General features: G+C 39.7%; 1 protein-coding gene across 6 annotated transcripts in view; it reads left to right on the top strand.

The window, feature by feature from the left end:
- Cobl (cordon-bleu WH2 repeat protein) overlaps positions 1-15,858 on the top strand; it is a 227,255-nt gene that overhangs the window by 121,814 nt on the left and 89,583 nt on the right. For all 6 annotated transcript variants that reach the window (XM_021210378.1, XM_021210380.1, XM_029544956.1 and 3 more), the window contains one exon: positions 2,714-2,887. In XM_021210378.1, the coding sequence (XP_021066037.1) occupies positions 2,714-2,887 (174 nt within the window). The remainder of the gene's footprint in view (positions 1-2,713; positions 2,888-15,858) is intronic.

Below are 15,858 nucleotides of genomic sequence, written 5' to 3' on the forward strand. Positions count from 1 at the left end.
ATTGAGGTTAGTGCTCCGCTTAAATTTGGAGCTAGTTGAGTCAAGTTGGTACCAGTAAAACATCTCTATAACTCTAGTTATTGAGTGAGCAAAGTTCCTTCTCTGGTTTGCTTCTTATACTTCATTTACCAGAACTCTTAGGTCCTGTGTTCCTGAGGTTTTCCAAGGACAAGATGGAGACAACTTATAGAGGAAAGAGTTGTTAGGGGTTGCTTATAGTTTCACATGGTTATTTAATGGCTATCATGGCAGCAGGCAAATACACAAGGGGGTGGGAAGTAGCTGAGATCTTACATGTTAGGACAATAACCACAGAGAAACCACTAACTGAAATGGTATGGGATTTTGAAACCTCAAAGCCCACCTAATGATACAACTTCCTCCAAGGCTGTGCCTGCTCCAACCCTCCTAAGCCTTCTCAAACAGTTCCACCAACTAGAAACCAAGTATTCAAATATTTGAGCATATGGGGAGCATTTTCAAACCACCAAAGCTTTTGTAATTAAGGGCAAAGAAACCTAAGGCTAAATTTCTTTCTCAGGAAATTGAATAGTAAGATTTATGATTGACCAAAGTAACGAGATGGTTGCTTTCTCCTATAAGTTTCTTTTATATGTTTCTTTTCTTTAATTAAAACAGTTATTTGGTAAGGTCTTGCTTTATATCTCAGGCTAGTCTCAAGATCACTATCCTCAGCATCTGGAATTATAGGTATGTGCCCCATGTTCAGCTACATAGTTATTTTGCATATGGAGAATGAGTTGGTCTCTGGAAACCTTATCCACAAGTTTAAATGTGAAAGCAGAGTTTTCCAGAGGCTCAAGCACCATCTATCTCTTCATTCCAAGAGACGTCAGCTCATGAACCTTTCAGGCTGTAGGAACTATGAGTGCTGAGGACACGGCAGTGATTAAATCAAGAGGTAGTCACTGTCTTCACAGAGCCCACACATAAATGGGGAGAGAAAGATAGACAAGGCATTACATAATCATAATCACTTAAGCACTTTGAATGCTCCCTCCGTGCCAAGAACTCTTTCCTGCTTGATTACATGTAGTAACTCATGTCGTTCACAATGATAGTTCTGTTATGTAGGAGCTATTCACTTCAGTTTTGCAAGAGAGAAACTGTTAGAGAGACAAATTAAAATTTGCCCATGGTTATGTGGCTGGTGGTGGCAAAGTTAGAAATCAAAACTCCGACAGTACCTTCCTAGTTTGAGGCTTTGTCTTTCTCTGCATTGATTTTATGTGGAACATATCCAGGATAACTTGAGCTATAGATAAAGATCAATGTGAGTGATGGTACAGCTTGAGGCATGACTGCTTTTCTTTCTAATCTAAAATTAGAGTTCTAGTTCTCTAAGTGTCTTTTCTGCGTAGAAATTTCTTTACTCATTTTCTATTAAGAAAGACATGGGCAGCGGATGATTGAAAGAAAATGGGTACGTTATTAAGGTGGTTTCATAAGAAGGGGAACTGTTTCTAGAAACCAACAACTTCATGTGTTTGGTGGCAGGTATATATTTGTTCACAAGCAACTGTTGTCAAGTCCTACACTGTTGGCCTGAGACCCTTCAAAGCATAGCACTTTTGATACACCATTGCATTTTCGCATAACTTCCGGAGGTTAGAAGAAGCTGTTTGGGGAAAAGGGTATTCTGTGTAACAACACACCATAACACATCACAACTTCTACAGGGAGATGTTTTATTATTTATTTTATTTTATTTTATTTTTGCAGGGGGAGATTACAGGTGAAAGGGGGTCAATGAGGAAGGACTGGGAAATGAATAGAATTGGGGTCTCTGATGTGAAATTCACAGAGAATCAATAAAAATTATGGAAAAGAAAAAATGGAGAACCTGGCAACTCTCAGTGGTAAACTAATACTCTTCTTGGCCATTGGTGGATACTACAGTGTCAAGAGCCTGTCTTTGCAATCTCTAAGAACTTAATCCCAAGGCACGATAAAACTTTAGGATGGCTGATGTGACATGTTAAAGTTTTAAGATAGCATATTTACATCTGTAGTTTAGGTGGAAATACCAAATGATTCTAGTCACTAAGTGTTCTTAAAGGTTTAGATTGTTTCATGATTCAGCTGCACCCATGAAATTATAATGGTATGGTTGCCTAAACAAGACCTGAAAATGACAATACCAACACAATGACAGCGCCAATGTGAATGGGGGAACTCTCACCAGGCCCCACCCCTACTGAGAAGCTATAAGGGATTACTGACTTCAGAGAAAAAGAGAATATATCTGCTCCTGACATATCACAGAGATCACTGTATGAACTTCTGATAGGTGGTCCAGACTCAAGCAGCTCTAAACACATACATCTGAGCAACAGTAAATGAACTCAAGAGGTTGTATACATTTGTCTGTGTGTCTGTGTGTGTGTGTGTGTGTGTGTAACAATAATAATTAAAGAAAAAGAGGTCATGAACTTGAGAAGAGTAGGGAAACACAGAAGGAATTACAGGGAGGAAAGACATGGCACAAATGATGTAAATACAGTCCTCTCACTTGAAATTCTCAAAAAAAAAAAAAAATAGTGCAAAATGTTTCCTAGGGGAATAGTAATAAGAATCTTGCTCCAGTTCTTAATCTCTGCCAGTAGAAACAGATGCCACTAGAAGACTGAGTGGGTGGTTTCAAGAAGAAAGATCGTACTGATGAGGTGTTATCTGTCTCTTCCTGTTACAGGGCTGTGTAACAACACCCAACTCACCATCCTTGCATTCTCGGTCCCTAACACTGGGTCCCTCCTTCTCCCTGGGCAACATCTCTGGAGTGTCTATGAAGTCAGACATGAAGAAGCGCAGAGCCCCTCCTCCTCCAAGTCCCAGCCTTCTGGGTCAAGACAAGGTATCAGAAAAGGTAGGGCTTTCACACCTCTCACAACCAAATCATCTTTACACTGACCCAGTTAGCTCTGTTGCAGGTCCTTGGAAATGCTGAATTCTTTACTCTTGAGGTTTTAACACAATGTGTTCAGGGTGAACATCTGAGCTTTATTTAGAAGTAAAAGTGAGACACCACTCTGCTCCAGTTACTAAGCTAGGAAACTATTTTGGGGTCTTTGGTTCTTAAGGACCCAATGCTTGTAGAGTAACATTTGTTTGATTTTAGCACTGAAATTTTGGGGGCGTCACAGAGATTACTTATGAGAAATTACGTAAACAAAGGTACTTGGAGAAAGCTGACGCTTGTGAAGGAAGCAAAGTATCTAATCTAAATGCTCCACACTATTCAGATTCACAGAAAATGGAGACTTGTGCATAGTAAGTTGTTTTAACTATGATATGGGGTTTATTTCATAGGACCCATGTTTAAGACGCCTTCCTTTTGTCTTCAGAGCAGTACAAAGTCTTCTAAGGCTTATCATTAGACATGGCCTAACCTATGGTTTCTACTGCTCCTCTTTCCTTCAGCTATATGCTGACACCTGGGAGCATTAACTTGAAATGTCTAATCCTCTCTTCTCAGGCCTAGGGAACCATATAACACTGTAAACTCTAATTTCATATTCTGACATTTCTGGTATAGCTAACTGCACTCTGAAAATATTAAACAGAAAGTTCCAGAAAAAAATATACATTTAATCTCCACACTCCTCTAAATAGCATGATGAAATCTATAATCATGCTCTGTCCTTCTAGAACATGAGTCATCCCTTTGTCGAGTATATCTGTCTTCTATTACTACCTGTTTATTGGTAGATAAGTGGCTGTCTCAATTATGACTGGTTATTGCAGTACTATAGTCACTTATTTGTCTTAATTGTGGCCTAAAAGGTAAAAAGTAGTCACTCAAGCAGTTGACAATTTGCCAAAGAGAACCTTTCATTAAGTGGAAAGGTGAAATGTTATTGAAAGTATAGATGTCTATGGAAACACAGAGTATCAGAGCGAGGGGGCAGGGGGATTTGAGCATCTAAAAATGTGTTTGTGGAGGTGGTAGCTATCTGTCTATCACCTCTCTTTTCCAAGCTCTGAACAAAGTACTGGGAAGAAATCATGAAGTTTTATTTTTCTAAGCACATCCTCAACTGGATGAAGTGTGGAGAGTACCTCTGAGGGCTCATGCCTTTGACTGTTCCAAGCTCTGTATCATCACCCATACGCTGAGGTGCAACTTGAGAAGGAAGGCTGCCTTTCCCTTCTTTAGCTGCTTCGTTTTGTCTGACTCTGCATCCCAGATTCCAGGGCAGAAGGCATACTCTGAACACTGGCATCACATGAAGCATGCTGAGTATCCTTTTATTCTTTGATGGATTTCACATTCTCTTTCTTGCCTGGTGCCTTGGCAGCTCTGTCTCTGTCTCTGAGTCATAACTCTGAAGAACATCAGAGCATTGACACTCTTTAGGTGTGAATCATTTTTCCATTAGTCAAAAGATGGCTTTTCCCGACAACATTGTTAAATATACTAGAAACTATGTCCATTCCACCAAATTTTGAGGCTTTGCTGTGGGTGGGTCTTTGTTACAGCTGCAGGTTACTAATGTCTTCCTTGACATCTGATTTAGTCATTTTTTCATTGCTGTCACAAAATACTTGCAAATATCAATCTATTTGCAAGGGATTATTTTGGTTCACACTTTGAGGATGCAGTCCAATACAGCAGGGAAGCCATAGCATCAGGAGCAGGAACATCTGTTACATTTCATCCAGAGAACAGGGAGAGGTGAGCCAGTGCTCGGTTCTCCTTTTACTTTTTTTCATACCTCAGTTCATGAATGGTACCATCCACACTTAGTACATGTCTTCTCTCAGTTAAACCTTGCTGGAAACAACATCATAGACATAAGCAGAAGTGCATTACTAGGGTCTTTCTAAATCAGGTCAAATTTACCATGCAGATTAACCATCGCAGTTTCTTTACTTGTCTGTCTGTCTGTCTGTCTGTCTGTCTGTCTGTCTGCCTGCCTGCCTGCCTGCCTGCCTGTCTGTCTGTCTCTCAGGCAGCCTACCAGTCTGTCTACCTATCCTATAGATGTCTTTATTTTTCCAGAGGACTTCTTAACCTTGTATATCAGAAACCATATCTAACCCCCATAGGCCCTTTATTCATGTCAGTAGAAATTTATCTCAAAATCCTATAATACAACACATTTTAGAAGATGTTCTGTTTTTTTTTTTTTTTTTTTTTTTGTCTCAGACACTCATTTCTTTTGAGATTTCTGTGATAATACAGCAATGTTCTGATAAAGAGAAATTTAGTCCCAGAGGCACATCAGTTTGTCCCACGCTAGGTAGAACAATGGAGCCGCTATGTGAAGCTGTTTCCTGTGACCACAGTTCATCTCTTTAATCAGTTTACATTATGTACTTTTTCATAACACCCAGATGTATTGATAACATTAGCCATTTCTAGCCACCCCCAAGATGCCTCTTTCTTTTTGGTTGGGATGGATATTTTTTAGTGATGAAAAATATGTGTTCCGTGACCAGGGTTATGTAAAAGCTTTTCTTCAATAAGAAATCTTAATGTGGTGGAGCATAGATGGGTACATCAGCATTTCAAAATTGTCTTCTATACTAAGATGTTATGCTTTGTTTTTCTGAATTTAATTTAGTTACTCATACTGGATAGTCTGCTGGAGCAGAAAAAACATATAGTAACTGGAGAATTGGGAACTCTAAATGGAAAATAAACAGTACATTCTCCCCTGCAGAATGAGCAGAGCCCCTCTGCAGCTATAAAAGCTTCCACTGAAATCTGTTTTATTTGGCACAGAATGAGTTGAGAAATTGGTTGCTGGAAACCATCTCCCTTTTAAAGTATGTGAGTAAAGTACAGATTGCATTTAAGCCTTTCCTATGAACATGCTTCTTTCTAAAATGAAATATATTTTGTTATTTACCAATTTCTGGGAAAGGAACCCAAAAAATATGTTGCCCTGGTTGTTGGGAAGGACATCAGTTCCTTTTTATGAATTTCCTTCCATCCAAAGATAAGTTGCTTGTTTGAAAACCTAATTTATATGTAGCTGCTACTAAAACCAAAATCCCGAATAAGAAGAAAATGTTTAGTTTTAGGACTTGGTCAGCTTATGAGAATACTTAGGTTTTCATGTTTACATGACCATTTTTCTTATCAACTAGGTGGCAAAATTCAAAATTAACTGTCAGAAAAAGATAGAATAATTTTGACCATGTTCCATTTGTCTGAAATGTAAAAATGTATGTTAGGTATATCTTTTACCTAATTAAATACTCATGATTTGATCATCAGTATTTATTTTTGAAGGTAATTTTTAAGAAAACTTCCTAGAAATATTGGAACTGTAAAATAAGTAATGCCACTTTTCTGAAAATCTCTCTACAGAGCATTTGGGGAGATTACTGGGCATAAGGGTATGGCCTCTAGGCAGAGGATAGTGCCTTTCCTCAGAGTCCATTGCTCTGGCCATGCATCTTGACCCTAGGCTATTATGGTGAACTTTCAGGTAGAGGTGGGAAGAGAATGGAAAGGTATCATGATAGGGCTCTATGTGCTAGCCACCTTTTATGCCTACCAAACTATATATCATTTGTTCATGGTAAAAAGAAAGTGCTTTAAATGTATAGAGACTTTCTATCTTCCGAATTATTTGAAATGTTTCATTCTAATGGTCAGCACCACAGACTTCCAACATGCAAGGATTCTTGACATTATCTTGGGCTTTTTGCCTTAGGGTTTCAAAATAATTAGCAATGTTGACTATGAAAACAAAATGGTAAAGACTTGTTATGATCAGGTATTAGCATCACTCAAAGGAGGGTTCTCTATGAATGTGTTCCTTATTTGGTCAAAAATACTGGTAGAACACAGGGCTCCAGCAGCAGAAATGCCATTCATTTTTCTCATGCTTTGGTTAAGTATGCACATGGACACAAAATCTCATATCATATGAACAGACAGAATGATCATAGATGTTAGAAACTTAACTGAAAACATCACTGCTTCTTTGATTTAGTGGTTAGAATATTCCCCAAAATCCTAAAACTGCTGAGGGTACTTCCAAAGCAATACTTTATTGAAAATTTAAATGCCTAACTTACCATTAGACTTCAAGGGTGATCCTTTTTGTTGTTTGTTTCCTTGTTTGAGACAGGGTCTCATAGCCTAGGCTGGCGTCCAGCTCACTCAATATGTTGGGCCAGTCAAGGGTAGCCTTGAACTCTTGACCCTCCTGTCTCCACCTCCTGAGTTCTGATTGCTGGCATATCTCCTGCCACACCCAGCTCCAGGGCTTTATACATACTAAGCAAGAATTCTACTGCTTTTTTTTTTCAAAGGAAGCAGAATTTTAGTATAGGTAGATGGCTCTCTAAGGGAGAGTTGTACTATAATAATATATTCCTTCTAATATTCCAAGAAAGAATAAACGGGGGAAGAGACATTAGCCTTTTTGAGTTAGAACTCAGAAAAGTGGGCAGAGTTAACCGAAAAGTTAACTACCACCACCACGGCTACCTCTGATAGCATGGCATACTGCTTTCTCATGTCATTGACACTGCCCCACAGAAAGGTCACCTGGGAGGAGGTGGGCTCTGCAAGTCATGGTACTGTGGAGGCCCTGTAAGTTTGACCAACAGAGTGCAAGAGTAACACGGCTACTGTGGGGTGGTTATTGCTGACTACTTCATTGAATCTAGAATAACCAGAGAGGTGAACTTTGGTCTCACCTGTGGAGGCATATCTAAATGGAATTAACTGAAGTGTGAAGACCCCCCCCCCACGGCAGTGCACACCATTTCCTAGCTGCCATCCTGTCTATATAATGGGGGATAGGGGAAGAGACACTGTGTTCATCCCTCTCTGCTCCTGATTGTGAGGTGTGAACAGCTGTGGGAAGCTCCCACTGCCTTGGCATTTCTGAAATGCATTATACCCTTGAGCAGAAATAAACCTTTCTCCTGTGCTGCTGCTCTCAGGTGTATTATCACCTGGAAACAACATCAACAGGAAAAGAAATCAAGGTAACCGACTTCTCTTGCCATCCTTTGTTCCCTTCCTTGATTTCATTTTCTTTTAGCCCTGAACATGTAATCTTACAAAACAAAGAAGTTTGTGTACTTCTTCACTAATATCTCCGGTACATAGCTTTTAACATACAACATAAGAAGTATGAAGAAACACAGACCCACAAAGCCCAAGTCGATTGTTGTACTAGACAAATCAGAGAAGAGTGTTCAGTGGCAGCACGTTCTCCTGGCTGTTGGGCAGTAAAGTTCCCTTCATTCAACTGGCCCCAGGTCTCAAAAGCATATTAATAGTGATTTAATAACAAGCTTTGGTGGTGTTCCAAAGACCCTTATGGCCACTATCCCATGTAGCCTAGTGGTTGTTCTATCTGTAAACAATGTACAGTTATTGTCTTCATTTTACCAATGAGGGCAATAAGCTCAGAAAGAACAAATGAGGTCATAGGGTAGCTGCCATGCCAGTCAGTGATACCTTATAGACTATCTGATGTCATTGGAGGTAATGATAGTTGGGTCACAGAGATGTATAACTGTCATTTGAATGGAAAACATGCTGGAGTGCTTCTGATCTATCTGCACCCTTTGCCAGTTCTCACATTGCTAAGGGGGAAAAACAATGTACATTGTACCGATGCGATAAGTAGACTTCGCGTGACCTTGGCTGGCAGGAGATGCAGAGGATTCAGGGATGTTTGAAATGGAAGAGTGAGCTTACTCACCACTGACAAGGAAGGTCTGTTTGCTGTGTGAGGGTCAAACTCAAGAGATGAGGAAATTCATAAATGCTGAAGGGAGATTGCTCTCCACATTTCACATCACTCATGAGCTTCTTCCTGCTGTCAGTGCAATCAACTTTCTCAGCAGCTCACTCCGTGTGTCCGAGAGATACAATTACTACCCCAACACTTGGCAGAAATAGGATAAAAATCATTTTACCTCCACATACATCCTTTGTCAAAAACCTAACGTCAATGGGCATGATGCCGGACTTTTGAGAGAACTATGTTAAATAAATTATTGCAACTATCATTGGCTTACTAGTTTCAAAGATATATAAACTTAAGAATTCTGAAGCTCATATTAAACTCATATTATTTTTAAAACTATTTTTATTGGAATATTTAAACATATATACATATAGTGAAAACTAAAAAAAGATCAAAGGCATTAAAGAATTGAAATTAATTGTGTTGATGTGTAAAAAAAACACCTTTAGAAGCATATTTAGAAGCATAACATTCTAAACCTATTACTGTATGTATAGCCAAAAACATTAGAAATATATCTAACAATGTAGCTTAAAGGTTCTATGGTTCTGAGCTGCTGATTTTATTTACTTACTGATTCCACACAATTTCCAAGTCTGTTTATGTACTCATACAGTATTCTATGAAACTCACAAGCCTTGACAGGAATGGAGAATAAAAATAAGTAATTCTTTGGGCCTAGCCATACTATCATTGAGTTCATATTTTACAAAGAAACGTCATTAAATTGTAAATGTTCCAGATAGTAAGCGCCTGACTTTTTTAGTAAATGAGCCAAACTAGCACAAAAGTAATTATCCAGATTTGTGACAGATTTTTGTATGGACAGCCTTATGATGGCTCCATTTATATCTAAAATATGGAAGTATAACACAACACAACATTTATGGCAACCTGGAACAACTTTGTAAAAAGTGTTAGGTCAGTGGAAGTGCAGAGATGTCTCTAGTGTTTGGGAGGCTCCCATCTTCTCTGGCGATGGAGAAAGTGAGGGCAGACAGCATTGTGTTCAGCTGCATGGTGGAAGACGGGCGCTTTTCCAACATAAACATCCCTAAGAACCTGGGCGGCTCCCTTCCACTGCAGAGCCTGGGAAAACAGGCCACAGAGGAAGTTCCTTGGTGGAAACAGCAGAGCAGCCATACTGAGGGTGCGCAGTGGAAGGAAACGGCAGCTTATTTTAGCTACTGGACATCTACCTTTTGTTTATGGACCCTTTCCTCTCTGACACGTGCTGTTAAAGAAACAAATGTGGCTTTGAAAGAGATTATATTCTTACCTATTTTTAGCCGTCCTTAAAGCATGGCATTTTAGCGAGGCTCTCAGCTAAAATCAAAGCAAAATGTGCAATGTCCATTTCCCAGCGGGAAACAGCTTCATGGTCAGCGGAAAAGGGAAGCCGAGCTTCGTGTTCCGGCACACTGTTCCAGGATGGCTGTTCATTGCATCCTTTCTCACTTTGTCATTGACTTTGCTCATCCAGCACCCCAACAAAGAAATATGTGAAACTGGGGCTTCCTTATTTCTCTTAGCTTCACATCTTGCCTCTTTAATGGTCGTTGTTTTTGTTTTTTTTAATTATGTGTACATGTGTGGGGGATGAGGTTGTATATATAAGTTCAGATTCCTATAGGGTCCAAAAGATGTCATCAGGTTCCCTGAAACTGGAAGTACAGGCAGTTGCTCCATAGGTTTTGGGAATTGAACTCAGGTCCTCTGCAAGAATTAGACTTGTTTGTAACCACTGAGCATCTCTCCCTTGCTTCTTTACATCTACATATTATCCTGATTGTTTTTCAGCTATCTTGATAATCAGTATTAGGAAAAGTGGGTGTGAGAACACAAATCTGGATTTAAAACTTGCAGTATGAAACACCCTACTTCCCTTCTTAGAGGCATGATCTGTTTCAGAAGCTGATCCTAAGCACTGAGTTACCGGGTTTTTACTTTTTAATCTTAAACTTATATTCTGGAGGGGAGACCCTTGGTCCTGTGAAGGCTTGATGCCCCAGTGTAGAGGAATGCTAGGGTGGTGAGGCAGGAGTGGGTAGATGGGTGGGGGAGCACCCTCATAGAAGCAGGGTAAGGGGCGATGGGATAGGGGATTTGCTGAGGGAAAACCAGGAAAGGGGATAACATTTGAAATGTAAATAAAATAAAATAAAACATACTCATCAACTATATGCAGTGTATATAGTGAATTGTAGTTTAAACATAGGTCTATTCCCAAAATTCACATGCTTTCTGACAATCCATATTTTGATTTTAATGATGCCTTTATAAAATATTTGCATGTTTAAATTCAGATATTGGTGAAAAAGATAGTATCTTTATTTAAGAAGGAGGCTATGAAAATAAAACCTTCTGTTCTGGACTCAGTAGTCTCTGCTTGGGGTTTGAATTAGTTAAATGACCTCCATGTTTTCAGACTTTTGATTTATGCACCAACAGAGCTCATGTAATTTTAATGTCTGTAGCATGTTTCCTTTTTACACCTAACAGACTGAAGAGGCTAGAAAATTCAAGAAGATATTTGAGAAGAATATACCTGACAAGGAATTAGCATTTAGAATATTTAGATAACTTACAATTCACCATCAACAGAGTAACAATAAAACAGTTGCAATAGAACTGAATAGACATGTTTCAAAGAAAATATACAGAGGGACAGCACGCTCATGGACAGCTGTTCTGTATCACTAACATTAGGAACACAAGAACCAGTAAAGCCTCAGCATGAACTCACACTTACTGGGAGGACTATGATAAAAAACAGAAAGGAGGGAACAAAATGCCAAACATGTAGATAAATTGGAACTCTTGTGTTCATTTAGTGAAAATGTGAAAGTGACTTTGGCAGTGCTTCTCAACCTGTGGGAAGTGACCCCTTTGAGGGTTGAACAAGCTTTTCACAGGGGTCACATATCAGATATCATGCATATCAGATATTTACAATTTATAACAGTAGCAAAATTACAGCTGTGGAATAGCAAAAAAAAAAAACCAAAACTAATTTTATGGCTGAGGCCACAAAATTGAATTAAAGGGCAGTAGCATTAGGAAGGTTGAAAGCCACTGTTCTGTGGTGAAGAGTGTGTCAGCTACTCAAAACATCAAAAACCGAGCCTTAAAATTCTCTTTCTAGTATTTAACCAAGAAGAGTAAAAGGCAAGGGTCCAAGGAAGTACTTCCACACTCGCTCTACTCACTGTAGCCAGTAAGTGACTCAGTGACCCACTGGTAGATGAATGAGCAAAGGAACTGTCCCTGTATTGTGGATTTTTTTAGTTTACAATGGGAATAATTCTGATACCTGACTGGACATGGATGAACATTGAGGACATTGTGCTAATTTAAATAAGCCAGTCATTAAGAGACAAATGCTATGTTATATCGTTTATAGAAGATGCCCAGTGTATAGAGACAGAAAGTAAGTGGTGACTGTCGTATATTGGGAGAGAGAAGGGTGGGTGAGTCGTGCAAGGAGAAAAGAGTTCTGAGTAGTAACTGCTCTGCTGTTCATGTGAAAACCATTAAGATAGTGACTATGTGATTTTTCTTTTCGGTTAAAGACAATGATTTCACCACTTTCTGGAAAAGATACAATCTAAAGAATAATGCTTTTACTTAAGCATAGAAATACACATCCCAGTGAATAAACTTATGTTCATTTTTGTCTACCTTTCCCTTTCTCTCCATATGTTGTTCCATTTGTCAGCATGCCTTTCATGCATTCTTGGGGAAATGTAGGCTTTAAATGGCTGTTATTTTCTTCCTAGTTTTTGTACTTCCAGGTTTAGTATATTAATTCTCTCTCTCTCTCTCTCTCTCTCTCTCTCTCTCTCTCTCTCTCTCTCTCTCTCTCTCTCTCTCTCTCTCTCTCTCATGTGTGTGTGTGTGTGCGTGTGTGTGTTGCATTGCGTTGCCAAAACCTAGTGCAACAGGAAACATGAAAGCATGCAGTGTACCCTTGCTGAGGTGGCTGCAGTGAATTAGCAGTGGCAGCAGAGACTGGAAAGGTATCTCGGTACGTAAAAGCCTATGCTATGCAAATGTCAGAATCTGAGCTCAAATTTCCAGTACCCACATAAAAGCTGGGCACATGGCATCGGTATCTGTCGTCACAGCACTCCTTTGGGGACATAGGGGATAGAGACAGGAGGATTTCCAAAAGCTAGAGGACAAGCTAACCTGGTTTGTATAATAGAAAAACCACAGAGAGACCTTGTCTTAAACAAGATGGAGGGCTAGCATTAACATGTAAGGTTATCTTCCAACATCTCCACATATATTGTGATATTTACAAACCCATATTCATATATACAATTCCGCATACACATATCATATGTACACGTATCACATACACATGTGCATGTACTTACACATATACACACACAGTGGCATGTTGAAATCGAGTCTAATAGTTCAGAAGAACTCTTCCTTCCATCAATTTTTACAATATTGGGCAGGTTATTCAACAGGACTTAATAGTCAACACTCCTGACTTCTATTTCCATGAAGTAAAATAGCCTGTGCACATGAAGAAGAGTTTTTGAAGAACTAATATGTTTATTAAGACATGTAAGAATGCTTAAATATTAGAAAGTATCTTCACATACATAAATCATGACATAGATAAAGACTTTATGCCAAGATCTTACCCCGGAGACCTCCTAAACAATCCTAGATTTTTGGACCCACTACAGACCTACTACAGCTTGCTTGATCTGAATGGAATGTAGAAATTAAAGAAGTATGGTATTATCCTCAGTACAGTTGCTAAACCAAATTAGCAGAAGGGAATAAAAATGTTAAATACAAAAGCCACGTTGAAGCAAATAATGGAGGAGCAAGCGAAGGAGGATAACTGATAACTGGGTGCTTGATTCCACCCACACTCAAAATTACGCTGTTAGCAGGTTAAAGCTGTCATTAAAAGGTGGTGATTGTCAGGTCAGGTTAGAATGCATCATGGGGAACATGTTTTAAATAAGAAGATGCAGTCAATCAAAAGTGAAACAGAGAAATCACATAAACACCAAGTGATAGACACTGACAAAGTTTGTGGCTAGAAGAGAAATAGGCTTTAAGGGAGAATGATCAAGGGTGAGAGTGGACAAGGCTTGGGTATGCCCACGATGGTCATAGCTGCCTCTGGAAATTCCACACTTCACAGCTCAAGAACTCACTAAGTTGGTCGGAATGCAAGCAGGAAAACAGCTCTCCCAGAAGTTTCTCCTGGGTTTAAGGCTGACAGATAAAATTGTAAGGAAAGCTGGCAGCCTGCCAAATGCTTATGTTTATGAAGTTGGCTGTTGGCCAGGGAGAATCACATGGTCTATTCTTTGCCAGATTTAGTGAACTTCTGGTGGTTGAAAGGATTCTGTATTCATTCCTGGATTATACATGCTTTCTTAAGCCGACCCCAGAAAACTGAGAAGTGTCCCTAGAAATATGTTGACATTAAGATAGGGAAGCTTTTCCAGAGAATCTTAAAATTATCTCTTTCCCATGTTCCAAATATCATTAGAAACAAAGTAGGGATCAAAGGTCAGACTTGGGAGGATCAGGATTCCATATATTTTATGGGCATAAGGTAAATCTCATTCTCTATTATATAATCAGAAAAGAAAATGGTTTTCAATTACTATGATAGAATACTATATGCAAGACAACCTATAAAGGAAAGCATTTAATTTGAGTCTGTGGTTTTAGGCGTTAGACGCTGAGAGGAACAAAGGCATGGAGACAGGAATAGCTGAGAGCTCACAGTGATTCTCAAGTATGAAGCAGAGAAGGAGAGAGCCCTGGAATGAAGTGTCTTTGGAAAGTTCAGCGTCCATCCCTGGTGACATACCTCCAACAAGACCCCACTTCCCAATCATTCCCAAACAGGTCTGCCGATCTGGGACAAGTATTCAAATATAGGAGCCTATGGAGGACATTGTCATTCAAAGCACCACACTGGGTCTTTGTAAATAGCCATGGCTGCAGTGAAATTATGAGAACATGAACTTTTCCATGTCCAGAAGACACTGTTTCACGCCAGTCCTTCCTAACATCTGTCTCTTTCAGTGTTTTCCACCTCTTCTGCTCTTGATAAGATATATGTGGTTTGTTCCTGCAGATGCCTGCCACTGTGGCTTCCCCTGCTTTGATGGACTATACCCTGATAGTATGACAGTATTGAACCCCATCTCCCTTCAGTTGCTTTTGTCAGAGCAATTACCATAGCAGCTGGAAACTAAGAAATTAATTTGAATGATTGTTTTCCTCAGCATCTATCTTTATTTTTAATTGGACATTTTCTTTATTTACATTTCAAATGTGAACCCCTTTCCCAGTTTCCCTGCCTCCCAGAAATACCCTATCCTATTCTCCCTCCCCCTGCTTCTATGAGGGTGCTCCCCCACCCTACTCCTGCCTCCCCGCCCTGGCATTCCCCTACACTGGGACATCTATCAAGCCTTCATAGGACCAAAGGCCTCTCTTCCCATTGATGCATGACAAGGCCATCCTCTGCTACATATGCAGCTGAAGCCATGTGTACTCCTTTGTTGATGGTTTAGTCCCTGAGAGTTCTGGGGGTTCTGGTTGGTTGATATTGTTGTTCTTCCTATGGGGTTGCAAGCCCCTTCAGCTCCTTCAGTCCTTTCTCTACCTCCTCTATTGGGGACCTTGCACTCAGTCCAATAGTTGTCTGCAAGCATCGCCTCTGTATTCTTAAGGCTCTTGCAGGGCCTCTCAGGAGACAGCCATTTCAGGCTCCTTTCAGCATGCACTTCTTGGCATCCATAATAGCATCTATCTTAAATGTCTTTAGGTCATAGTGATTCTTAATTGTTGTAACCTTAGACATAATACACTTACTATTTGCCCATGTAAATGTTAGGTAAGTTACAGAAAGAAAGGAAAGAAGGTTTTAAAAAAAAAGGAAGGAAGGAGGGAAGGAAGGAGCTAGAAGTGAAGGAAAGAAGGGAACAGAGAGAAGAAGGAGGCAGGGAAGAAAGAAGAAGGAAGATAGAAAAAATGGAAGGAAGAGAAAGAGACAAAGGGGGAAGGAGAGAGAGAGAGGAGAGAGAGAGGGAGAGGGAGAGGGAGAGGGAGA

The sequence above is a fragment of the Mus pahari genome, chromosome 13 (genome assembly GCF_900095145.1).
Source record: "Mus pahari chromosome 13, PAHARI_EIJ_v1.1, whole genome shotgun sequence".
NCBI lineage: Eukaryota > Metazoa > Chordata > Mammalia > Rodentia > Muridae > Mus > Mus pahari.